Here is a 27336-nt window from a genome sequence, read left to right on the forward strand (position 1 = left end):
GTATCCATCTTGTAAACCGTTAAAGCTAAGAACAAAAGTACAAATGTAAAAATTATTTCTTATAAAAAAAATTAATAAATTAATTTATTAATCACTGTTTATCCGTGAGGGCGCAAATTAGGATAAAACTTGTCTATTTTACTTATAATCTCTATGTATTATAAATGTGAAAGTAAGGGTGTTTATTTGTTTGTCACGCAAAAACTAGCCAATGGTTTTTAATGAAACTGTACAGCAATATAGCTCATACATCAGATGATACATGAGCTATAAATTTAAAATATAAAGATACAAAAAAAATTTTTTTTTTAAATAAATTTAATCTGACATTTATTATTTTAAATTTTTACAGAAATCTTTAATTTATGGTTCAAAATGATGATCACAGATGGGAGCAGAGTAATAAATTAAAGATTTCTTAAAAAATTTAAAATGATAATGTCACAATTCATGGCTACCTCTTCTGATCTACTCAATGAATTATGACTGCTTTACAATTAAAAAAATTGAAAAATGTGCATATATTTTAGCTGCGTAAAACAATCCCCTCAAGTGTTATGGAACGTTGATAAGTGAGATCAAAAGAGGTGGAGGCTATAAAGCGGTGGTTTTTACTTTTATGCCCAGTGAAGCGTTCGAGTATTAAGCTAGTAAATAAGTAAATAAATATTTTCTTCAAAACTATAAAAGATGGAGACTTGAAAATTCTAGAAAATTTCGAAATTTTTGAAAGTCTAATACATATTTTCGAGACGTCCCTACGGGTAAAATATTTTAGGGATAAGAAGGAATTATTTTATTGATAAAGACGTACTCAGTTTAACTTTGACAGCACGTACATAGTCCGCCATTTTACTCAACTTTTTTATTTATTTTACTTTAATTGTGCACTCAAATGCTGTTAATATTAAGCTAAGGTCACATAATGCGTTAATAAACAACGAACGTTTGAACTCCGTTTGATGTAATCGTGCGCCAAAATGAACGCTCGAGTGACTTTAGCCGAAATGACACTTCATATAAAAAATATTTGGCAGTGTTTTGATATATTGCATTAAAATGGGTTTAAACGATTTCAGTTTTTCTTTGAAAGACCCTAACTTTACAATTAGTAAAACAGTATATCGCGGAAAATTTGTACAGGTAAGTCAATGAACTGTACAGGTAAGTCAATAAGCTGAATCAGTCAACCATTCAAAATCATTTGTTCCACTACCGTGATTGGTTGATCAGTTTTATGCGTGCGACTAAATTTTTTTTTTTGCCTTTTTCATCGGTGTACTACACTTAATGTTAGTAGAAAACGATAATGCTATGGCAATGTTATAAGACTATCCTTTTCTAGTTACACTTAGTGTACACTTTGTATCTATTAGAATCTAGATCATTAGAGTACTAAAAGAACAAACTTATAGAGGTAACAAGTTTATTACGTATACCTACAGGAAAAAAATAAAAAAAATTTCTAATTTAAAAAAAAAAAGTATAAATGTTTTTTTATTTGCCAAATTTCATTATTTTTCAGTTCTTGTCTTATCGATGTGCGAAAAGCTATAATCGGTGATAGTTTTTAATAAATACAATTTCGATTTGTAGATGCACTGGTATTAAGACACATCCAGGGGCAGACAATGCTATAAAAAATAGCAACATGTGATATTTAAAAAAAATCTGAAAATCGAATATAATTTTTTTGGATCGAATTTTTGAACCCAAAACACGATTGTTTCATTTTAATTGAGAAATATATATCAGATGATAGTTTAGTGTTAATAGAGTAGAATATTTTGAAGACATATGCCTTGTTATCCAATACATAAAGAATCCCGCAAGATTAGATAGGAAAATGGCTTTCTGTGAAAATTTTTCTAACCCACCCTTAAATATTCTTTGGATCATTCTGATCAAAAGCCCTCACGACCACGAAGATTTTTAAGAAGCAGTTTTCGAGTTACGGAAATCAAATCTACAAATATATTCTAGTTTTAGTATATGACTAGAAAAATGACTTTCTGTGAAAAAATTCTCACGGCCACAAATTTTTTAGAATAGTTTGCGTATATATTTATAGTACCAATCTAACTAGGAAAATGACTTTCTGTGAAACTATTTCAAACCGCCCCCAAAATGTTCTTGGAATCGTTCTGATCAAAAGCTCTCAAGCTTTACATACGTTATAGTTATATAGCTCGTAGCTCGAAAAATACCAGTTAAAAATTTTGTGGCTGTGGGAGCTTATGATCAACATGATCCAAAGAACATTTTAGGATGGGTTAGAAAAAGTATCCCAGAAAGCCACATATTGATCTAAGATTTGTATCAGGTATCAAATAATCGATTTTTTTTTTTAAATTTAATTAGTGATTTTTCCCATTTTTGTTGATAGATCAAATTAAAGATAAATTAACGAGGCCATAGACGTGCCGCTGCACGACAATTTTATAAAAAAAATTGACTATTAAGCTATGAGTAAACAAACTATGCGTCATTAGCAATTGTAGTCCACGATGTAACTACAATAACAAACGAACCCGAATTCGTAGAATCACAAGCGTTCGTTCATAATATAATACTTCATAGTGAACTTTGTCATCGGTGGCGTGCCCAAAATATTGTGTCACGTGCCATTGGTTCGCCATCCATGCTATAGAGTATATTTTTATATAGGATGTGTTAGTGCCATTAACAAAATAAATAAAGTTTCTTTTTGTAAACAAACCATGAAAAATTGATTTTCAATTAATCAGTTTTTATGAATCAACTATGAGAAAATCAATTTTTTTAAATTTGTAAATCGATGATTAAAAATCAATTCTTTAATTTGATTAAAAAATTTTATTTTTAAAAAAATCTGTAAATCGATTATTCAAAAATAATTAATTTTCTTAATTTGTAAATCGATACTTTAAGGCAGTACGAGGGCCAAGGGAAGTTTAGACTTGTGGTTGAAATTATTTATACCTTATTTTCAATTTTGATGATGAATTTGCCAACATAATTCACCATCAAAATTGAAAAATTTGTGTCCCCCCACTACCGTGCTCATATATCCTTAATTAGTTGAGTACAACGGGTTTTTATAATTTATTAAGGTTTTAAATTTAATTTAAATAGTTTCTATAATTTCCACTGACTAAATTTGGGGAAATCTATGAAAACGTTTCATCCATGTACCGTTTTTCCATTAGACCACTGTTAAATATGCCTACTTTTGAAGTCATTTATTTATTTAAATAATCAGGCAACCCCCTTAAAATTTTCAGAATTGATTGAGACTAACTCCAACTTCATAAAAAAATAATTAAATAAAGCCTTTTATCGAAAATTGCTCTGGCGCTCGTACATCCTTAACTTATAAAACAAAAAATGATTTTTTAATAATCCATTCTTTTCCTCACATCCGTAAATAATAGTGTTTTTTAATGTAATTTTTACTGGGCTGTATTTAAATTACGTAACGCTTTTACAACGACTTTTAAACCCCTACCCCCCCCACCCTATGTAACAGGTTGTAACAAATTATTGAAACCACCTCCCCATGTTTTGTACGTAATTTTTTTTCTTTGAATTTCATTAGTTTTTTTTAAGTATTATGGTTAAAAATCTTTTTATGGTTAAAAAAGAATTTGTTTGTGTTGAGTAATTATACCATGTAAATATTAAATATACATAGTATATAAAGTTTAGTCCCAAGTTTGTTACGCTTAAAAATAATGATGTTAGGAAAAAAATTTTGTCATAGGTGTTCATAAAATCACCTAATTAGTCCATTTCCGGTTGTCCGTCCGTCCGTCCGTCTGTGGACACGATAACTCAAAAACGAAAAAAGATATCGAGCTGAAATTTCTACAGCGTACTCAGGACGTAAATAGTGAGGTCAAGTTCGTAAATGAGCATCATAGGTCAATTGGGTCTTGGGACCCATCTTGTAAACCGTTAGAGATAGAACAAAAGTTTAAATGTAAAAAATGTTCCTTATCAAAAATTAAACAACTTTTGTTTGAAACATTTTTTCGTAAACATGACTGTTTACCAGCAAGGTCGCCAATTAGGCGGAAATTTTATAATATGTACTATACTTGTTTATCAGTTATGTATGTGTCACATGTTTGTATGTGTAATGTGATAAAGAAATCAACACTGACTATGCATTCAACAATTAACTCAGTCAATTGTTTATAATATATATACTTTCTACTTGCTACTTTCCAAATAATAAAAACTAGGTACCGTACCATAACAAATAATAACAACATAATTTGACCCCTTTCTTCCCGTAAATTTATTACGTAATTTAAGTACAGCCCCTTAAATTCTTTAATCAAAATTATAAATAGGTTTACAGTAAAGTTGCCGAGTATCCAACACGCCTATATTCATTTTTAAAGAAGTTCAATTCAAGGCGAACTAGCTCCAGCCAAGGAAAAGTTATTTGCGTTTTACACATTAAGGAATTCGTAGCGGAGAAAGACCATATTCATGTATACATTTTACATGAATATGGTTTTTCTCCGTATGCGTTCCTTTATATTCTCCGAAAACGTACCAACGAGAAGAAGAACCAAAATTTAATTCATCTTGGAAGAATAAAATTAAAATTTATTTAATTTATAAAAAAAATTTATTTATTTATAAAATTATTTTAAGAGTAGGAGAAGGTGGGTTAAAATGACCCCATTGCAATTTATAGCCAAACTATTCGACATATGTACAACGTCGAAATATTTTCGAGTTCTTTATTCAAATGTTAAAAATATTGGCATGTAAATTTCTTTTGATCTGTTCAAATTTTTAGGACTATTCAATATTTCTCAAAAGGGATCGTTTTGACCGACCTTGTATGAATAGTGAGTAAAATGATCCCATTGCATTTTTTATCAAACAGTTCACATAAAATATTAACTGTTCTTTTACATTGCATCAACGATTAATATGAAAACAAAAATCACTGGGAAATTCATCTAAATCAACACATTCAAGACTCGTTACATGATGGGGGATCATTTTATCTATTATAATTTTACACACAAAATAGGGATCATTTTAGGCTGTACCGATTTATTTGAAGTTCGTCATAAAAACTGACCTTAAAATTTATTATACGCCTATGAAAATGTGTCATAATATTATTAAAAGTCAACAAAAGCCAAGAGTAAAAACAGCCAGCCGGCAAAAACTTATACAAGAAAAGAAATTTTACGTTGAAATTTGCCTTACCATAAATCATAAGCAGTAAAATTAATATTTTGGTACGGAACACAAATTAGTTTATACATCAGCATAAGTCTTTGTAGAACGATTAATTTGATCGCGTGAAAACCATCTATCGATAAATATACTAGAATACTTTAACGGTTTACTTAAAACAATGAAGGATCATTTTACCCTGAGGGATCATTATAGACTACTTTCCCCTAGTTTGTTACCAAAAGCACTTAAACTTGACCCCACATTTTTTATATTTATTCGAAAGATTTATACTTAAGGTATTTCCATGGTATTTGCAGATCCTATGCTAACTCAATGGTAAACTTTTTTTTTTGACAGAATCTAACGCGAAATTAAATTCAAGAACTTAATATGGCTTACTATTAAATCCCAAAGTTTCTAAAATTTTTACCGTTTAAAACACGACCGTTTTCGCCCTTCGTTGACCTAACACTGCGATTTTCTGTAAACATTCAATTTGGACCAGCGGGGTGAATTACCCCTGGAAGGGGAGAGTATATTGAAATTCTGACTTCAGAATAGTGATCAGCGATCCCGAAAACCCCCAAATGTACGTTTCTGGCCCATTTTGTTGCATATTTTCAAGGTTTTGAAATTTTCTAAAATCACTTATTATAATAAGGGGCTATTTTGGCCCATAGCAAGGGCCAAACTTTTTAGCGGCAACAAGTTAGATGTAGATTTTGATATATGGACCTTCCTGAACATTTAAAAAAAAAAAAAAACTGGCCCGATAGGTTGAGGTACATAAAAATTCTTCATTTTAGCCTTTTTTGATCTAAAATGATTCGTCTAGTAACCTGCGAATAATATAATGGTATGCCCTGATCAAATAATAATATACGTCAGGCTTTCCATTTAATTTAGACTAAATTTATTAAATGATTTTATTATTTTAATTTATTTTGTAATATTTTAATTATTCTTGAATTTTAGTTAATTTCTTCAAAAGGTATCATTATTCTTCATTAAATTTTATTTAAAAATAGCATTTAATTTGAATTATCGCGCTATTATATAGAATGAGAAATGCATAGGGATTTGCAAATTGGGAAATTTTAAAATTCTGCAAATAAAAATATGAACATCATTGCTTTTATCCGTCAACAACTTTTTGAGAAACAAACGTAAAATGGCAAATAATTAATTTAAAACAATTTCTATAAATTATATTATCGAAGAAGAAAAAATTAAACTTGAAAATCAACTGAACACAGAAATTACCATTAAAGAAGAAATATTAGAAAAGGCTGATGATGAGACGGTCATAACAATGCAAGATGTACGAATTACAAATGAACCACAAGAAAACAACAACAGTGGTAAAATGGAAGATATATCAAACGGTTTTAGTACTAATATTAAAAATAAAGAAATTGATGAAAATAACAAGCAATTATTTACAATTAACAACGAAAATATAAAAATTGAAAAAGAATTACATACAGAATTCATTGTTAAAGACGAAATTTTAACTGAATATGTGTTAGAACCACAACGAATAAATAGAAAAAAAGTATCATGTGATTTTTGTGATAAAACATTTCAATACAAGTGTCAATTAGCGGTATATAAAAGGTGTCACACTGGTGATAAACCATTTTTATGTGTTTATTGTAACAAAAGATTTTCTCAAAAAGGAACCCTAACCACGCATATAAGAATTCACACAGGAGAGAGACCATATTCGTGTGCTACTTGCAATAAAAAATTTACTACCATAACTGGTTTACTTCAACACCAGCGAATTCATCATGGAGAAAGATTACTTTCTTGTAAAATTTGTCATAAAACATTTACTCATTCAAGAGCTTTAAATAAACATAAGAAGATTCACGATGGAGAAAATTAATTTTCTTGTGATATTTTCAATAAAATATTTACTATTCTAGGAAATTTTGTTAAACAATAAGGATTCGTATTGAAGGAAAATCGTTTTCATCTGACATTCCTGATTAAAAATTTCATAGAAAAATCTATATTTGATTTTTATAATAATACGTACTGCTCAAATCAAGACTCGAGTTTCAAACATTTCATACATCACGATTTTTTTAATTTATAAAATGTAATTGTAGGCTCACTTATGAAAAATAAATACTTTTGTACACAATTTCCCTTAATTTTTTTTTATACCATGCATATATGTAATATGCATGGTATATTAAGTTTAGTCCCAAGTTTGTAACGCTTAAAAATATTGATGCTAAGAAAATTTTTTGGTATAAGTTTTCATAAAATCACCTAATTAGTCTATTTCCGGTTGTCTGTCTGTCGTCTATCTGTCCGCCTGTCATAACGATTACTCAAAAACGAAAAGAGATATCAAGTTGAAATTTTTATAGCATGCTTAGGAAATAAAAAGTGAGGTCGAGTTCGTAAATGAGCAACATAGGTCAATTGGGTCTTGGGTCTGTAGGATCCATCTTGTAATGCGTTAGAGATAGAACAAAAGTTGAAATGTAAAAAATGTTCCTTATAAAAAATAACCAAATTTTGTTTGAAACATTTTATTCGTAAACATCACTTTTTACCCGTGAGGGCGTAAATTTAATAGTATATATTATCATTATATGGGAATATCAGTTATGTATGTGTGACATTTATGTATTTGTAATGTGATAGAGTAATCAACACTGTCCATACATGGTATTTGAACAATTAACTCAGTCAAAGGTTTCTTTTCACTAGTTTTTTCAAGAAATCTGTTCTACTTATCGTAAATTTAAAGCTGAAAATCTGATGTAACCAGCTTCGTGGGTATAGCACACCAAAATTTGAATTTTCATAAAATACTGATTGACTTCTTTTGTCCACAATTGAAAGTTATAACACAATTATAAATTATGAAGCATCCCCAAAAGCGAATTTTCACAAAATGGCATCTGCATTCGTTTTAGAATTCGTCAAAATAAAGTTATGACGAAAATAATATTTTCGTCCAGCATTCCCAAAATTTTACCTGCTGTAAACAGCTTTTTAACAGCTGTATCGCTGCGAAAAATCATCGAACTTGCACTCAAAATTTCTCATTTGAAATCTTGTTTTTTCTAGTTTTAGAATCTGTGACTTAAAAAAACCCCTTCAAAATAGCCCCCTATCGCTTTGAACGGAGGGTTGAAAAGTGAAAAATGAAGAGCACTCGAAAGCTTGTTTATTTTTCGTACGAACTTTTTGTCTCAAGATATTCACTTTTCAAGCAAAATTGGCACTTCTGGACATAAAATCCTGTATATTTTGATAAATAATCATCGCACTGACATTTTTTTTTCATCTCATTTAAAAACTGAAACTTCTTTTAAACTCTAGCATATTATTTTGTAAAAACTCTTATTTCTCTTTCTCACTTTTCTGAACTGAATTTTTTCATATTCTAGGCGTTTTTTCACTTATCCGCTATTTTATAAAAAAAGATGTTATGTAAAAGTTTGAGTCCAGCCAGTGGTCCCAATATGGAGATATGCCGATAAAACCATAAATGTCGATTTTTCCGTTTTTTCGACAAAACTCCGGATTGGGACGACTTGCTGGTGTCAAACTTTCCAAGATGACTGTCCAGAATCACATCTAATGAATTATAAAACAAGCAGACAGTTTCCAGAACCATCGATTAGTGACCCCCAATCTTTTCAAACCACCATCTAGGAGGGAGAATTCCACGTAGAAATTCGTGGATCCTTACAGGACGACTTGGGGCATTACCTGCTATCATATTAAATGCTCAGCAGACAAAAATCGTATGGACAGCTCTGTAACTATTACTTAGTGTGTTGCACTAACTTACTACTGGTGCATTGCTAATGTTTGTAGCTTAAATATGGGAAAAAAGCATGTTTTAAAAACGAAAAATAAGAGAATGATAACAGTTTTTACAAAACACTTAAAAAACAGCAGTTTAAATTTTCATACGATATGAGAAAAATTTCAGTGTGATGATTATTTCAAAAAATACAGGATTTGAAGTCCAGGAGTGCCAATTTTGCTTAAAAAGCGAATATCTTGGTCCAAAAAGCTTGTACGAAAATTTATTTAAACGTATTTCCAAGAGAAATAAACAAGCTTTCGAGTGTTCTTAAGAAATTTATATTGAACATTTTTCAACACTTTTCAACCCTCCGTTCAAATCGGCAAGGGGTGATAAAAATTGTTAAGTCATGGATTCTAAAACTAGAAAGAAAAAGATTACAAATGAGCTATTTTGGATGAAATGAAAAAAATTTCAGTGCAATGATTATTTCAAAAGATACAGGATTTTAAATCCAGAAGTTTGAATTTTGCTTGGAAAGCGACTATCTTGATTCAAAAAAACAAAGTTGTTGTAAAATAATTTTTGAATTTTTAACACGCTTCTCAACTTCAAATATAATTAAGGGGTTAATTGATAAACATTTCAACTTCTGAGTACAAAGCGACAGGAGGTGGTAAAAATTTTTCAGCAATTCCAAAAACTAGAAAGTGCAAATTTTCTAATGAGCATGGTAAGATTTTATTTAACGCCTTTTTTTTTATAAAATGACAGTCAGGTGAAAGACGCCTAAAATATGGAAAAATTCCGTTTTTTGGATTGTTTAAAAAACGAAAAATAGGAGAGTGATAAGAGTTTTTGCAAAACCTTAAGGCTTAAAAAAAAGCTGTTTAAGTTTTACGATATAAGAAAAATTTCAGTGCGATGATTATTTCAAAAGATACAGGAGTTTAAATCCAAAAGGGTCAATTTTGCTTGGAAAACGAATATTTTAGTCGAAAAAGTTCGTATGAAAATTTATAAGCACAATTTAAAGAGCAATAAACAAGCTTTCCAGAGTTCTTAACTTTGTTGTAAAATAATTTTAAAATTTTTGTTCGCTTCTAAACTTCATATAAAATTTGAGGATAACATTTCTCACTTTTTCAACCCTCCGTTCAAAGCAGCAAGAGGTGATACAAATTTTTAAGTCACGGATTCTAAAACTAGAAAGAACAAGTTTTCAAATTAGCTCTTCGATGACTTTGCGCAGATACAGCTGTTTGAAATTTAGGTAAAATTTTATGTAAAAATTTTGTTCCTTTAAATATTTGGTTGTGTATTAATAATATTTTCCTTCATAAAAAATTTAAAAAAAAAATCCTTTGATTTAGAATTAGGTTTTGATTTATTAAATAATAAACAGTTTAATTATTTATTATTAAATCATTACATGTTTCATTTGCGCGGGTTATTTTTCATATTCTATAGACGTACATGATCTTGTTATGTATCACAGACTTATACTGGATAGACTATGCTCCTTACTCTTTTCCGTTAGGTAAAAAATATTTACAGTACTAATATTTACAAAGTGAAAAAGATGTTAATCGGTTTGATATGCTCCTGATTATTAAGATTTCGTAAAGTAACTACTTCATTTTATTTTAGGCTAACTGATAGTTCGGCGTTTTTTATTTACAATCATTTTCAAAAGTTTTTACAAGTTTAAATACAAATACTCAAACGTGTCCCATATAACGAAGCAATATTTTACTTAAGTTTAGTTAAATCGGCTTATTTGGATTATTTGGAACTACACTGTATTTGATATAGCAAGTTGTTCAAACTTCTCAGAGCATTCGGCATTCTATACAAAAAATATTAAATATTTATTCTTCATGCCGTACATCCTTAAAATACGTAGGGTGGCTTGTCCAATCAATGGACTTAAGTTAGTTGCAGCGTGTATTAAGCGAAAGTGACATTGATTTTAATATAAGAAGTAATGTTCAAAAGTAATTAACTATCGTTAATTCTGGATTTCATTCACACCAGTCAGTGTGAGAAAAAATAATTAGGTTTATGTGGAGGGGGAACGCCCGTATCTGAACATTTACGCTTTGTGAATTTAGTAATTCACTAGTACCACTAAATCTTTTTAATAGTATGCAGGCATACTCGTCAGTCATTTGAAATCCTTCGACTCAAAACGTCCGTGTTAATCTACTGTGAATCAGTCCTGTTCAGTGTTGATTTTGTATGTAAACACGAGCAAAAGGTGATTAAATTTCATGATTTTCAATCAATAATGGGTAATGGCTTGCTTTAAGTAATTTATAATTAACTGTAAGTCCTTGAAACATTCCGGTTACTGCGATGTAAATTATAAATACTGTTATCAATTCAAGCGTGAAAATGAGTTGTATATTATTTCTAATATTCAGCTGTGGGATTAACGATGGGTCCTAAATTGGAATTAAGGTGGGCAGATTTCCAAAAGACCATGAAAGGCGTCGAAAATGGGTTCAAAATATGTGAAGGGATTTATGGACAAATAATCTATGTTGTGTGAGGTAAATTGTAATTTATTATTAAAAATCCTTGATAAATGTTACATTAAGAAAGAAAATAAAGTCTATCTGCTGTTTTTAAATCATTTTCGAAAATATATAAACGATATTTGAAAAATTCGAGACACATTTTGTGAATTATTCGATTTAACTATCTTACCCGAGTTGTCAAATGTGCACTATGTTCACGAAAACGTACTCGGAGTGACTCAGAAAATATTAAATTGAATAATTGTTGCTGTAATTGTGATGAAAACCATTTTAACTTGCTCTTCCTAACATTGTTAAATAGACTGACAGCTGATGCAAGAGTCAAAATGGTGGACGAGCATACTTGCATAAATCTAGGGCCTTATTAACATTCCAGATTTTTATTTGTCAAATTAAATAAATTTTTGTCCATCTGTTGGAAGAATTACCCTATACAATCTATATTTTCTAACTTATTTCCAACGCATTAATATATGCGAGTGAATGAGGTTGAAAATACAAAAAATGATGTGAATATAGGTAGATAATTTATTAATAAGCGTGTGAATAATGTCGTCCATCATCAGGGAGAATTAGGTCAAGCCTTAACGTACAATTTCCATTGCTGTCAGACGCTCCATATAAAAATTAATACTAATATAAAAAGTCTTCGAGTACAGTAAATACGTAAAAATAGTTTTTTATCTAAAATAATTTTAGTTCTGTTAAAAATGTTATTTATTGTTTATAAAATAGTCAATATGTTTTGTGATAATTATTTGAGATGATTTCATTAAAAGGGTTATTTCGGTCAAAATGAAGATAAATGCAACAGTACCAAGAATGACAACTCCAATTGAGGAAAAGGTTTACCAAAAATTGAAAGTTCGAACTGGTATGGTAACAGTGAGTGATGGCAAAAGTAAACCACAATCAGTTAGATTACATTTGTCTATGGAAATTTTACGATTGCAAAAAGAAGTTCCATTGGATCAAAATTCTGCAAAGTCATTACATTCAAAGGTAAATATAACATTCTTAGTTATTTCTTAGGACCGATTAATTAAGAATTCGAATATGTTTTGCTAGAATTTTAAGATATTGTTTTTGGAATATGTTGATGTAGAAGTCCGGTAGTGGCAATTTTATATTTGGTTTGAGTTTATTGTACATTCTTGTTGGGATAATTAATTAGAATTTTATGGTTTTATTAAAAACTGTATATCGCTAATATTATTGTAATTTTTTTAATGAGTAGCCAAAGATTAGTTGCAGGTTTTTACCTATGAGCAATAAGTTGTTATAAATAGTACAAGTAATAAGCCGAAATGCATAGGAATAGTGGGGAAACAGTACCGAATAGGAGGTATTTTTGGTCGCTGATTACGAATCTCCATGTCATGTATTCACAAAAACGGCAAACTCAGTATTTATCGTCCAAACTGTGCTCTAAGAGGAATTTTGTTTCGCTTATTACGAAAAATAAGGTATTAGTTATTTCTGGAGGTTATCACATCATAGAATCCGTGTAATCGGACATCGGATTCATAATCAGCGGTTAAAATATTTTTTTGAACAAAGTTTGTATGATAAATACTTTGTTAATAGTTTTTGTGTCAAAATAGTGAAATTCTTGGCCAAAAGTTCCTAGTTTTTTAAGTCATTTGTATTTGTAGGGGAAGAATTTGTGCAATTCTTCAAAAGTTTTAATACGTTTGAAATTTTTAATTTTTAGGAACGTATGGTTCAAATTCGACGGCAAGCCGAGGGAGGATTAGGTTTAAGCATAAAAGGAGGAGCAGAACATAAATTACCGATATTAATATCTCGTATTTACAAAGATCAGGCTGCCGACCGAACAGGAGAATTATTTGTTGGAGATGCAATTGTTAAAGGTACGTTTGAGTGCATGTTTTGATGTAGTCTAGAGGTTAAAGCGTTTTTCGTATGCATTTTGAGCTAAAGTAATAAAATTTGGCCTCTAGTATTCGAGAAGATGTTGCCACAGTTGTTGGTTTTGTGGTGGTCATGGCAGACAATTTTTGTTCAAAATAATTTTGAAATGAGTTATCAAGAGTACAAAGACAATTTTTTTTTAAATTTTACATGAAAGGTCATTATTTATAAAAATCCATGCTTGTCCCAAACTTTGATCCGGCTACATAATACAATGATCAAACCGGAAAAAATGAGGAAAGTGGAAAAGTGGGGAAACAATATCGATATTAATGAAACTTTTAGTAGTGTGTTTATAGGACCCCAATAAATATTCAGCTAGTCATAAAAGGGAAACTCAAATTTTTTTGGAAATGCTTATTTTGGCTTAAAATTGTCATCTAGTTGGTATTTTTGGTCGCTGGATACGAATCCGATCTCAAATTACACGAATTCCGTCATGTATTCCAAAAATCAGGCCATTTTTGACCCGAAATTCCACTTTTTGTTACAAAAATGTAAAACTGAGTATTTATCGTCCCAACTGTTCTAGGTTCTAGGAGGTATTTGGATGTTGATTACGACTATGATGTCAGATTAACGGATTCTGTCACGTATTCCAATTTCCATTGTTGATCAAAAATTTTACTTTTTTGGCACAAAAACGGCAAACTAAGTTTATATCGTTCATACTTTGCTCTAGAAGGTGCCGATTTTACTCGAGAATTTCATTCTTTTGGCACAAAAACTGCAAAGTATTTTTCTTCAAAATTGTGCTTTAGGAGATATTTTTGGTTGCTGATTATGAATCCGATATCAGATTACACGGATTCTATGACTCGTATATGGAAACAAAAATATATCCTAGAGCACAATTTGAACGAAAAATACTTAATTTGCAGTTTTTGTGCCAAAAAGGGATATTCTTGGGCAAAAATGACACGATTTTAGGAAGATGGGTAGAATTCGTGTAATCGGACATCGTATTCGTAATCAGCGGTTACAAATTGTACTTAGAGCAAATTTTGGATGATAAATACTTGGTTTGCAAAATTTGCAAATTTTGGGCCAAAATTGGTATGATTTTTTGAAAACGTGACAGAATTCGTGTAATCTGACATCTGATTCCTATTCAGCAACCAAAAAAACATACTATATGACATTTTTAAGCCAAAATAAGTATAACAAATTTTTAATGCATAAGCCTCCCGCTTGGACCCTATGCTCTCTTTTGACTTGGTTAAATTGGCTGAATGTTTCTTGGGGTCCTATAAACACGTTACAAAAAGTTCCGTTTCAATCGGCCCTGTTTCCTAACTTTTCCTATGCATCCCGGTTTATTAGTTGTACTAACATACTCCGGATTCAAAAAATAATATTACCAAACTTTGTTACTTTAATCCAAAATGCAAAGTGAGTCCTAAATTTTTGGCATACTGTTAACTGTTTCGTAAATTTGAGTGAACCCTGAATCCTAGCTATGTGTGAGCCTCTAGGGGTAGTGACTAGGGGTTTGGTTACTGGATCTATTTTTGTCTTGTTATTAATAACTTTGATCTTTCGTTTCTTTACTAACACTGACCCTGATTTAAACACACGAAAATCTGCTTCATTTTATAACAACGATAAGTATCTAACGTTTCAACTACTAAAAACCTAAATAATAAATAATAATGGGGTTTAACCTCCGTTTCTCTAACATATGCCTATAACAAAGGTCATCCACATCCTTATTTGTTATTTGTTAGGGATATACAGGGTGTATTTTTTAAGTAGACATATGCTTGAAACTTGAAAAATAACTTTAATCGATAAAAATACTTAAAAAAATATTGGGTCTATAGGCGGCACATCTTACGCAGGCATTAAACGTAACCTTGGTTTTCAAGTTCAATGGAAAACTCACTCTATTCCATAACTAGAAAGCTGTTATTGATTAACAAGGTAACAATTTTTGTTCGAAACATTTTCTCGCAAACCAGAAAGTACAGTTTAGGCAAAAACGGTTTGAAAACTTTTATCTAAAATTGTTTTTTCCTATGTATTCTACGGAAGCTAGACACTTCGAAAAAAATTCAATACCCGTGTAAGATGTGTGTCTTTGAAATTAACATTTTTCGTTTAAAGCATTTTTCTCGATTAAATTTATTTTTCCAGTTTCACGCATATGTCAAGTTAAAAAAGCTTTCTGTATACATACCGTACTTGTAAATCAGAAGCTACTTCATTTGCCCAATAGTTAAAGAGATCCGATTTATGTATTTTGGGTTCGAATTACTTCAATTACAAATCGGAGAAAAAATAATAAATGAAAATTACTTTTTGACAAATATTTAGTATAATCCAGAAGTGAATTGTATATGCGACAACGTTGTTCAATTTACTCTGTGTGAAGTTGACTGTGACATGTTGATACAAAGTATACTGGCCAGTGTTCATGACGTCAGAAATCGACGCCATATTTTACTGGTATACTACGCCATATTGTACTGGTAAAACGGGCATGATAGTGTACATGTGTTCATCGAGTGTTTTTGCAAGAAATTTATTTATTTATTGTTCATTAAGACGAAATAATGGCGTCTGAAAAAGACTTATTCGTAATTGACGAATACAATAAGAATATATATACATGCACTGGTCAGTATATTTCGGAACGATTCAACAGTATGGCGTCGGTTTATGGCGTCATTAACACTGGCTAGTATACTGGTGAATATTACGGAACATACCCAAAATATTAACAGATGGACAATATATGATAGTATTCGTTGCAGTGTTGTCAGAGACTTATTTAAGTAATACACTTCTATTTGGAGCAGGCATGGGCAAACGTGACTTACAGAATTCCCTCGGACTCCTAACTTAACATACGAGCAAGACAGTGACAACCTAACCAGTGAAAACCAAAAATACCAGTAATACAGAGAAACAAACTTTTTTTTTCTACCTATCTCATTACTATTAGAGAAACTGAGATAGGTAGCAAAGTCGTATACCCATCTCGCTTCCTCCTCTATGAGCAATGCGGACTTGGATAAAGAGACACATCATAAAGTTTATGGCGCACAATAAAGTTATAACAATGATGACTTTGACTTAAAATAACTCGCCCATGCCTGATTTAGAGAACTATATTTCTTCTCTTTTAAACATATCGCGTTCGCGTTCTCTCTTATGTCGTTAGAAGTACCTTAATCCCCAAAAACTACAAAATAACTTTCTTCTTTATTATTTATATGATTCTCTTGTACTAATTTAGCAGTTTTGGGACACTTTATATTCTAATTCTTAGTAAAATAATACTAATTACGAAAATTTGTAGTTGTACTAACATTATTACTAATTACTATTAACTAATTCAGTCAAATTATTCGTGAAAAAGGAGTGAACCTTGCATAAAATCAGGTTTTTTTGTTTTTTTGATATGTTGTTTACAATGTAAAGGTAATGTTAAATACCAGTTTTCGCCCTCGGGAAACTATCGAATTATGCCGAAAAATAAGAAAAACCTCAAAAATTTGACCTTATTTCAAAAATTGTGGTGTTCATTTTTAAGGCAGGTTAAATTTGCAACAATTTAAGATAAAACTGGCTTTTATGGGCCCGATAGTTGTCTATTTTGTCAAGTTACACGATTTTACGCAAAATTTCATCTTGTAAACCATTAGAGATAGAACAAAAGTTTAAATGTAAAAAATAAACAACTTTGGTTTGAAACATTTTTTCCTAAACATCACTGGTTTTCAAAAATTTCAAAAACATTCGAAAAATTATTTTCCACTTTTTCTAGAATGTTTCACAAGACCAATATTTGAAGCCACTTGCAAATTTTCAGCTCCCCATCTTTTATACTTTTGGAGAAACGGACATCAAAATTTTGTCCTTATTTGCGCCTTTACGGCGAGTTGTTTACTTTTTTATAAGGAACATTTTTCAAATTTAAATTTTTGTTCTATGTCTAGACAAAACCTCGCGGTTTCAAATGAAATTTTGCGAAAAATCGTATAACAAAAAATTCGAAAAGCTGTGTCTCCGAAACTATCGGTCCTATATAAACTATCTCAAATTGTTGCAAACTTTATTAACCTTTTTTAAAAATAAATACTATAGTTTTTTATGAAACATGAGTACTTCTAGGTTAAAATCGTAAAAATCTGAAATAAGGTAAAGAGGTTTTGAGGTTTTTCTTATTTTTCAGCATGATCCGGTCGTTTTTCGAGGTTGAAAATTTAGATTTAACAAAAATACCGGGTTTGATGTAAGGTTGTTCAATGTTTGATTTAATTGAAGCATTTAAGGTTGCAATTCCATGGAACAAAATTATTTTTAGGGGATTCAAAATGTTCATATGAGTGTGGAGAACATAATTATATTGATTTAAAAGGTTTGTTTTTACCATGCGCTTAGAAGTTCGCCCAAGCTAATTCTGCTTAGGGTTTCTGGTTTCTCGATCTTTTTATATTTCTCGAGGTACTTTTTATATTTTTCGAATTTCTAGGTGATTTAATTGTGCGTATTTTTGTTTTTATATACCATGCATATATGTAGATAATGAAAGTTTAGTCCCAAGTTTGTAATGCTTAAAAATATTGATGCTACGCACAAAATTTTAGTATGGGTGTTCATAAAATCACCTAATTAGCCCATTTCCGGTTGTCTGTCTGTCTGTCCGTCTGTCATCACGATGACTCAAAAAGGAAAAGAGATATCAAGTTGAAATTTTTATAGCGTGCTTAGGACGTAAAAAGTGAGGTCAAATTCGTAAATGGTCAACATAGTTCAATTGAATCTAGGGTCCGTAGGACCCATCTTGCAAACCGTTAGCGGTAGAACAAAAGTTTAAATGTAAAAAATATTCCTTATAAAAAAGTAAACAACTTTTGTTTGAAACATTTTTTCGTAAACATCACTGTTTACTCGTTAGAGCGTAAATTAGACGCAAATTGTATAGTATGTACTATATGGGAATATCAGTTATATATGTGTGACATGGATGTATGTGTAATGTGACAGAGTAATCAACACGGTCTGTCTATACATGGTATTTAAATAATTAACTCAGCCAATTGTTTTTTTTCACTTGTTATACCATGCATATAATTAATATGCATGTTATACTAAGTTTAGTCCCAAGTTTGTAACGCTTAAAAATATTATGCTACAAACAAAATTTGGGTATAGGTGTTCATAAAATCACCTAATTAGTCCATTTCCGGTTGTCCGCCCGTCCGTCTGTGGACACGATAACTCAAAAACGAAAAAAGATATCAAGCTGAATTTTTTACAGCGTACTCAGGACGTATACAGTGAGTTCGAGTTCGAAATGAGCAACATAGGTCAATTGGGTCTTGACTTATCGGTCCGTAGGACTCATCTTGTAAACCGTTAGAAATAGAACAAAAGTTGAAATGTAACAAATGTTCCTTATCAAAAAATAAACAACTTTTGTTTGAAACATTTATGAAACATGGGTAACATAACTGTTTACCCATGAGGGCGCAAATTAGGTGTAAATTGTATAGTATCTATTATATAAATTGTATATGTATTTATGCATGGTATTTCAACAATTAACTCAGTCAATTGTTTGTTTTCACTTGTTAACTATTTTTGATTTAGAATGTATTCAATGTAATTTATGAAGAATAATTCGTTGACACTGCAGTTATTCAGAGTCAATGACATGAGTTTATGATATTGTGTGCAACAGCAAATTGTTGTAACAAGACACTATTAATTAAAAAATAAAATTTTATACGTACCTGAAAATTCGCACTAAACTCAACTTGACACAAGAAAAGCAAAAAAAAAAAAAAATTTACTAGCTAGACCCGTGCAGAATGAACGCAAGTTCGAAAAATTTTGAGATCAAATAAAACAAGTGAAAACAGACAATTGATAAAGTTAATTGTTTAAATACCATGTATAGACAGTGTTGATTACACTGTCACATCACACATACATACATGTCACACATACATAACTGATATTCCCATAAAATACATACTATACAATTTGCGTCTAATTTACGCTCTAACGAGTAAACAGTGATGTTTACGAAAAAATGTTTCAAACAAAAGTTGTTTACTTTTTTATAAGGAATATTTTTTACATTTAAACTTTTGTTCTACCGCTAACGGTTTGCAAGATGGGTCCTACGGACCCTAGATTCAATTGACTTATGCAGCTCATTTACGAACTTGATCTCACTTTTTACGTCCTAAGTACGCTATCAAAATTTCTGCTTGATATCTCTTTTCCTTTTTGAGTAATCGTGATGACAGACAGATAGACAACCGGAAATTGACTAATTACGTGATTTTATACCAAAATTTTGTTCGTAGCCTCAATATTTTTAAGCGTTACAAACTTGGGACTAAACTTAATATACTATGTATAATTCATATATACATGGTATAAAAACTTTTAGTCATACACTAATAATAAAATTATTTTTTATTACTTTAATTATTTATTATAGCCTAATTCCATACATTCAACATTTTGAGGCGAGTCACATAAAAAATTATATTCCATAGAATTGCAAAATTTTGGCCTTTATCGGGCCTCATTTCTTAGATTATAGTACTAATTTTAATAACTAACATCAAAACTAATTACTAATGTCAATACTAACTACTAACATCAATTATATTATCTAAAATTTTTAAACAGGATGGTTTATTAAGAAAATCTAAAATTAAAGTAAATGCAATTTTTGAAATTAAATGTACGAGCGCCAGGGCAATTTTGGATAAAAAGCTTGATTTTTATACCATGTATATGAAATATATCAAGGTATAATAAGTTTAGTCCCAAGTTCGTAACGCTTAAAAATATTGATGCTATGAACAAAATTTTGGTATAGGTGATCCTAAAATCACCTCATTACTTCATTTCCGGTTGTCTGTCTGTCTGTCGTCTGTCCGTCTCTCATCACGATAACTCAAAAAGATAAAGAGATATCAAGCTGAAATTTTGCTTTGAAACCGTGCTTAGGACGTTAAAAGTGAGGTCGAGTGCGTAAATGAGCAACATAGGTCAATTCGGTCTTGGGTCCGTAGGACCCATCTTCTAAACTGTTAGAGATAGTGAAAAATGTTCCTATTAAAAAAATAAATGTCACTGTTTATCCGTGAGAGCGCATATTATGCGCAAAATGTATAGTATGTATTATATGGGAATTTCAGTTATATATGTGTGACAGATATGTATGTGTAATGTGACAGAGTAATCAACACTGTCTATACATGATATTTCAACAATTAAGTCGGTTAATTGTTTGTTTTCACTTGTATTTATATGAAGTTGGGCTAAATGTAAATCAATTCTGAAAATTTTAGGGTGGGGGGTAATTCTGAAAATTATTTAACTAAATAAATGACTTCAAAAGTAGGCATATTTAACATTGGTTTTGTGTCAAAACGGCAGATAGGATGATATATTTCCATAGATTTATTCGCTGGAAATGTAAGAAAAAACTATTTAAATTAAAGTTAAAACCTATATAAATTATTGAAAAGAAAATAAACCCGTTATGTTCGACTAATTAAGGATGTATAAACACGGTAGTGGGGATAAAAATCAATTTTGATGGTGAACTATGTTATAACCTGAAAATATAGACGAAAATAATAATAAAATTTTTCGATATCCGGAGTAATTTTCTAAATTTATTTAGCTTTTGATATTTATTATTATTTTTCGTCTACATTCATAAAGTTATAACAAAATTCAACATCAAAGTTGAAAATAAGGTAAAAATAATTTCAGCAACAAGTTTAAGCTAGTCTTGGAGCTCATACTACCTTAATTCATCAAGAAATCTAAATTTACAACGCGATTATATCGATTAATTGTTTTTACGAAAATGTTAAAACCACTGACAACCGTAAAAATCTCTTTGGCATGTATTTTTAAAACATGTAAAACAGATTTCAAATATGATAAAAAGAAGAGAAAATTTGAAAATAAATCCAATCAATTCAAGAACAAGTATTTCTAATGTTACTTAGTTTAGCCGAGTCGTACTGAAGTCAAATTCAGATTTTACTAACTATTTTTATATAAAAGAATGCACTAAATACGATGGTGATTTTAAAAAAATCTGTAAAACCACGGTTTTATTGTTAAAAATTTTGATTAGGCAAAAACAGTTAGGAGCCAAAAAATTAAGATTTTAATTAAGTTCGTCTTTTAAGACTAGTTTCGACCTTATATCTTTGACCGTTCAATTGTTATAAACAAATTAAGGATAAAAAATTAACAATTTCTTTCTTACTTCTGATTTATTTCTAATCCACAAAAGGTCGTATGTATATATCCATTTTTTCCAAAACTAAAAAAATTTTTGAAAAAAAAAAACGGGAAAAAAATTTTCGAAAACTATAACGAATAGCGTCCGGGAGCCACTACTTCATTGGTTTTTTCAACTTTTCTAATTTATTAAAAATTATGCAAGCATTGATATTCAACATTGTCTATACAGGGTATTTCAACAATTATCTCAATCAATTGTTATTATTTGCATAAAACTCGTTGTGGCATTTCGTTGGGCAAACTTTTTAAAATGAAATAAAAGTTATTACCAAAGAAAAGACTTATTACCAAATTTTCAGCAAATTGTAATTGAAGATTTTTTTACTTTATCGTGGACACAGCAACAAAAATCATTACTTTTTTATCAGTTACTAATTAGGTTTTCAATTTTTGATAAGACTCATGTTCTCCTTTTTTCCAGGTACCCTAACAATTCATGTCCTTCCTTCCTGGCCGTCCCATACAAACAGGTAACCCAAAAAACCAACCCAACAAACTTAAGTTATTATAATTACCAACATATGTTGTGCTTTTTTCATGCTAGAAGATGTCTGAAGAAACCGAGAGAACCCGTTGTACCCAAAAGAAATAATAAGAGAATATGCAATTAAGTAAAATGCCAAAAAAATTATGCATTTTTTAAATTTACATTAATGTTGCATTGCTAACAGTTTTACTATATTTCCATGATGAAATATTTTGGGTTGCATAAGATATTTTCACTAAAGTCCTGGAATTATAAGTGTCCACCATGCTTTCAAGATTCAAAAGATTCTATTGTAATTTAATAATTAAAACACTACATCTTTCGATAATATTCTTCTGGAGTCTTGAAAATATGATTATCAATATTGTCGATTGCCATTGTCGATTCGATAATAACTACCAATATATATTGTGTTGGGTGGATTTAGTTGAGTTGATTTGTTTTACACAGACCTAAATTTTAATCGCTAATGGAAAAAATCTCGTAGGGTAACTAAAATACAGAAAAATTCTTCAAACAAAAATGTTAAATTCAAAGAAAGATTGACTTCAATTTGACCTTGATCTTAATTTACCTAAAGTTCATCCAACTTAAACAAAAGTTTCAGAGTTTGATGGGGGACATCCTATTCTAAAATCAGATTGGAGTTAGTTCTTCGGGTTTCTTTAACCAATTTAGACCCTAAACGGTAAGAAATACAATAACACTTTAAATTAGAAAATTGATTCTAATAAAAAACGTTAACTTTCGGATGAAATACTAATAAAATAACCATCAACATTCCCATCCCGTGCTTCAGGTAAGGTATACAATTGGAAGAACAAGTTGGAGTCTTTACGTCAGTGATCAATCTTAGACTTTGTCTTATCTGTTTTTCTAGTCTAGAGAATGTGAATATTAGCTCGAGGAATAATTTCATTAATTGAATTTGGAACTTTTTCGAGTTGGAACACGACAAATTAATCATACTGTTTTAATCCTAAACACACTTGTCAGCTTCGACACTTTTAATTAGTATGGAGCTCCCTACTAACACCAGCTCGTTTTCTTCCAAGGGATTTCCTTGTTCGGTAAAGACGTTAATTATTACTTTGACATGGGTCAAAAACCTTTTCTCCAATGCATTGTTCTCTTCATGATGCAAAGCGCCCATGTTTTTTTAATCTTTTTAAATTAATTTATTTTTAAATTTCTCAATTAAAGAACTGATCCTAGGGCCTGCCTACCATCCATTTAAGCAGACAATTTTTTCAATCAAGTATTTCTAAAGCTTCACCTTCACCCTTTACAAATTTGTTATTGTGTTCATGAAGCTGATCGACCTGATAAGAACGGTATAGCAGTTTTGCTGCTCGTAAAGTTGCCACGAAAAAATTCAGTATGCATATCTGGATGTTTTTCTGGAAGGTCCTGTAGAGTGCGTACGAATATTGACAACCAACGAGAATAGTGAATAACTGAATCCAGAAGAGAAATAATATATCCCTAAGAAAATATTGCTTTACAGTCTGAGTTGGTTGGTTATTGGGTTGGTTCATTTTCTTAATAAAAAAAAACGTGATGAGCGTAGCTACGAATTTAATTGTTCTCCTATCAGACATTGCTTCTAAGAATAACTACCAAAAAACAGTTTGATAACATAGTATATTGCGCCTGTTGCTTTTTCAAGCTAGAAAATGTATGAGGAAAGTGGTCGAGAGAAACCGTTGTAACCAAAAGAAATAATAAAAGAATTTGCAATTAAGAAGCATGCCAAAAAAATTGTGAATTTCTTAAATTTACTTTAATGTCGCATCATTAACAGTTTTACTATTTTTCCATGATGAAATATTTTCAATTCCATAAGAAATTTTCAGTAAACTGCTGCCTTGGAACTATAAGTGTCCACCATGGCTTAAAGAGTCAAGTGCAATTGAATAATTAAAAATATGGTTAAATTTCGCCATAAAGATTGATTAAATACTAACATATTTCAGTTAGTGCCGTCGGAAAGTATTTCTTCCTGGTGGGTAGTGGCCGATCAATGTGGGGGGAGGAGATCATATAAATCAATTAAGTGATTCAAAGGAGTCTAAAAACTTTCAGTGATGATTCACAAGTTCATTTGTTTATCAACAGATGATCGTTTGGAATTTCGCGAAATGAATTCATTCAGGAGTTCTTCCAGGCCAAGTTTGTTCACTAAATCTGGGTATGAGTGTAACATTGGTATATTATTCAATCGATTTTGCTTCAATTTTGCTTCAATTGTCAAGCGCAAGTAATTTTTGACACATCGCAATACTGAAAAGCTCATCTCGTTGGAGCAAGATGATCCTGGTATGGTCATGATTAATTTCATGGTCCGCAAATATTCAGAAACAAATCTCATGCACCAGTCGTTTTCACGCATGAATTTAACAACATTTTTCAAAGCTAACGGCTTTGTGTCTTTACGTTCCATGGTTTTCAGAGCCATTTCTCTATCATTACCTAATCTGAACTCTGATGGAATCGAATGATTTTTTCAAGTCAACTGTTTCACCGATAACAAATCTTTCCAAAGTTGGAAAAAGTGTTGCTTTATCAGTATCAAATTAAGTTTTCAGTCAATACAAGACTTGATCGAATACTTCACAATACATCTTTCGACAATATTCTTCTGGACTCTTGAAAATATGATTAGCAAAATAGCAATATTGACATTGTCCATTCGCTTTGGAATCGTGATTTTCAATATCGAAATAATTCAGATTTGAAATAAGTCAGATTGAAGATATAAATCTAATTTTCATCTTGACAACAAAGATATTATTTTTTTTTCAGGATTTGCCACTTGCTAAAAATTATAACCCAGGAATCCATTTTTTTCTTGCTAACAAAGTTGCATTCACGAAAGAATATGGCAGTTGATTGGTCGTGGGCGATTGGTTATGAAAAAAAGTGCCTATAACGAATAAAATTAAGCCTATTGCAAATTTCATCCTGTAATTACACCTTGATCAGCGGCACTGACGTATTTTTTTTTATAGTAAGCACGATATTTGACCTATTAGTGGTCGCTATAATTGTAACAATTGACTTGGAATTTTATGTCAGTGTCTCTTAGTTTATACGAATTAAATGTCTGATTTTGAGGTTTAAATGAGAAAGTAAGCAGTAATATCAAGGTGATTTTTTATTAAATACAAAAATAGTAATTTACGTGGCTTGGAATTCACGTCTTGCTTTTTTTCGACAAATACTTCCATCATAGAATCTATCTTGAGTGACTTTCCTCCTCATCTTTCAATGAAAATAATACAATAATCGTTGAGCGAACCCTTAGCTAACGAAGCTCGACGATATTATTTTACGATTTTAAAATAACTCATGATTCGTTCAGCAACTTTATCTAACTTATTTATTTTTCATGCAATTGTAAGATCCCTGAAATATATTTAAATAAAATCGTTCAATTCAAGTTTAAAATCTGAGTTAAAGTTTCAACGTTGGATTGCATAACTTTTGTTCCTCCATTCTTCAGATTTTCGGGAATTAAGAAGTATCATTTATTTAACTTCTACTAAAAATTAACGTAATAATAATTAATTTTTACATACATCTGTAAGTGAAATATATATCAGTGAAATCGTTCAATTCAAGTTAAGATCTGCATTAGTTTCAACGTTGGATTGCATAACACTTTTTCCTCCATTTTTGACAAAAGTGACAATAAGCGTACTTTTTTCTCATTGAAAATTTAGCCAGAGACTGCGATTATCGTTCATGAAAGGTTTCTTTTTGTTTTTGATCGTTCATGATTAAAAGAAGAATTGAATCAACGTTTGTCATTCATTGTTCAAATTCTCCATTAAGCATATAAAACTCTTTCGATTGACAAGGACTTATTTTCAAAAGAGTGAATGAACATGAAATAATTGTAAGTAATAATTGAATATCATGAAATAATTCGTCCCCATAGTAACTGTAAATTTTACCAAACGTTGATTTGGGCCCAATATATTGAAACTGATTCCAGTATCTTCAGTCCTAAAATAAGCCAAAAGTTTGAAATTCATTATTACATGAAAAAAAACCGCGTCTTTCTAGCGAAGGAAAAATTTACGTTTTTGTAGTTCTGTTATTTGGATTTTTCCTATTTTCTGGCTTCTAATTTTTAATTTTATCCGATGCTGTACAAATATATTTTTGAGCTTTGATCAAATCAAAATCTTTTTTTCTGCAACTTGTACATTATTTATTATGTTGAGTACTGAAAACCACAGTAAAAAATAAAAAACGAAACGCTCTCATTATATCTTCCCCAAAAGCTCTGATTCTCAAAATTTCATTTTCACTACTCACTGCTTTCAATAGTGTGAGCCATTCCGTTGAATTTACACGTTTGGTGTGAGTTACTATTTCACTTAATATACTATCTTCATCAATAAGGTCATAAAGTGAATCTTTTTTAAAAAGTTTGTCTGAATGTTAAAACTGTTTGAGTTTCGTAATTGCAAAAGATATTGACATTCTGGATTTTTGATTTTCCTCCAAACTTGCGTGCCACCGTCAATGAGATTGCGAAAGATATTAGTAAGTACTTTGAATGGTTGCAAAGAATGTCTTGAATGGCAGGCATTTTGCCGCATGCGTTAAAACCAAATGCATTTGATGACCAGCATATTAAACATACGGAAGAAATGATCTATCTCCGACATATTATTTCATCTTCGCTGGGATACTCCTAACATAAAATTTCCTTGCACTTACTCTAAATTATCTCTATTATGTTTGACTTCTTCTGATAACTCACAACTCATTTTGTTTAATGAAAAATAAATAAATTTGTATAAACTTTGACAAAAAATATAATAAATTGACAGATTGTTAATTATTTTCAAAATATTTTCAAAATTCATGGCTACTCAAATAAATTTCTGGATAATCTTCTTTTACCACTCTCCCTGTAACTTCGAAACGTAATGCTTAAACCAGATAAGTTTTTTAAGAAACCTAGAAGAATATTCAGAACTGTGCTCATTTTTTGGATGCTTCGCTAATTTTTTGATCGAGTTTACGACGAATATCCAATTTTTGAAGTGTTGAAACAACGAGTGCGTTGATAAGATGAG

The 27336-nt window shown here is 30.5% G+C and overlaps 1 protein-coding gene across 1 annotated transcript in view; it reads left to right on the forward strand.

The window, feature by feature from the left end:
- The first annotated feature begins 12172 nt into the window (after nucleotides 1-12172).
- Nucleotides 12173-27336, forward strand: part of LOC123302170 (gamma-1-syntrophin) — a 28349-nt gene continuing 13185 nt past the window's right edge. Inside the window, exons 1-2 of the mRNA XM_044884997.1 lie at nucleotides 12173-12519; nucleotides 13232-13391. Of these exons, the coding sequence (XP_044740932.1) occupies nucleotides 12313-12519; nucleotides 13232-13391 (367 nt within the window). The 5' untranslated portion in view covers nucleotides 12173-12312. The remainder of the gene's footprint in view (nucleotides 12520-13231; nucleotides 13392-27336) is intronic.

Source organism: Chrysoperla carnea, chromosome X, assembly GCF_905475395.1.
Source record: "Chrysoperla carnea chromosome X, inChrCarn1.1, whole genome shotgun sequence".
NCBI classification, from domain to species: Eukaryota; Metazoa; Arthropoda; class Insecta; order Neuroptera; family Chrysopidae; genus Chrysoperla; species Chrysoperla carnea.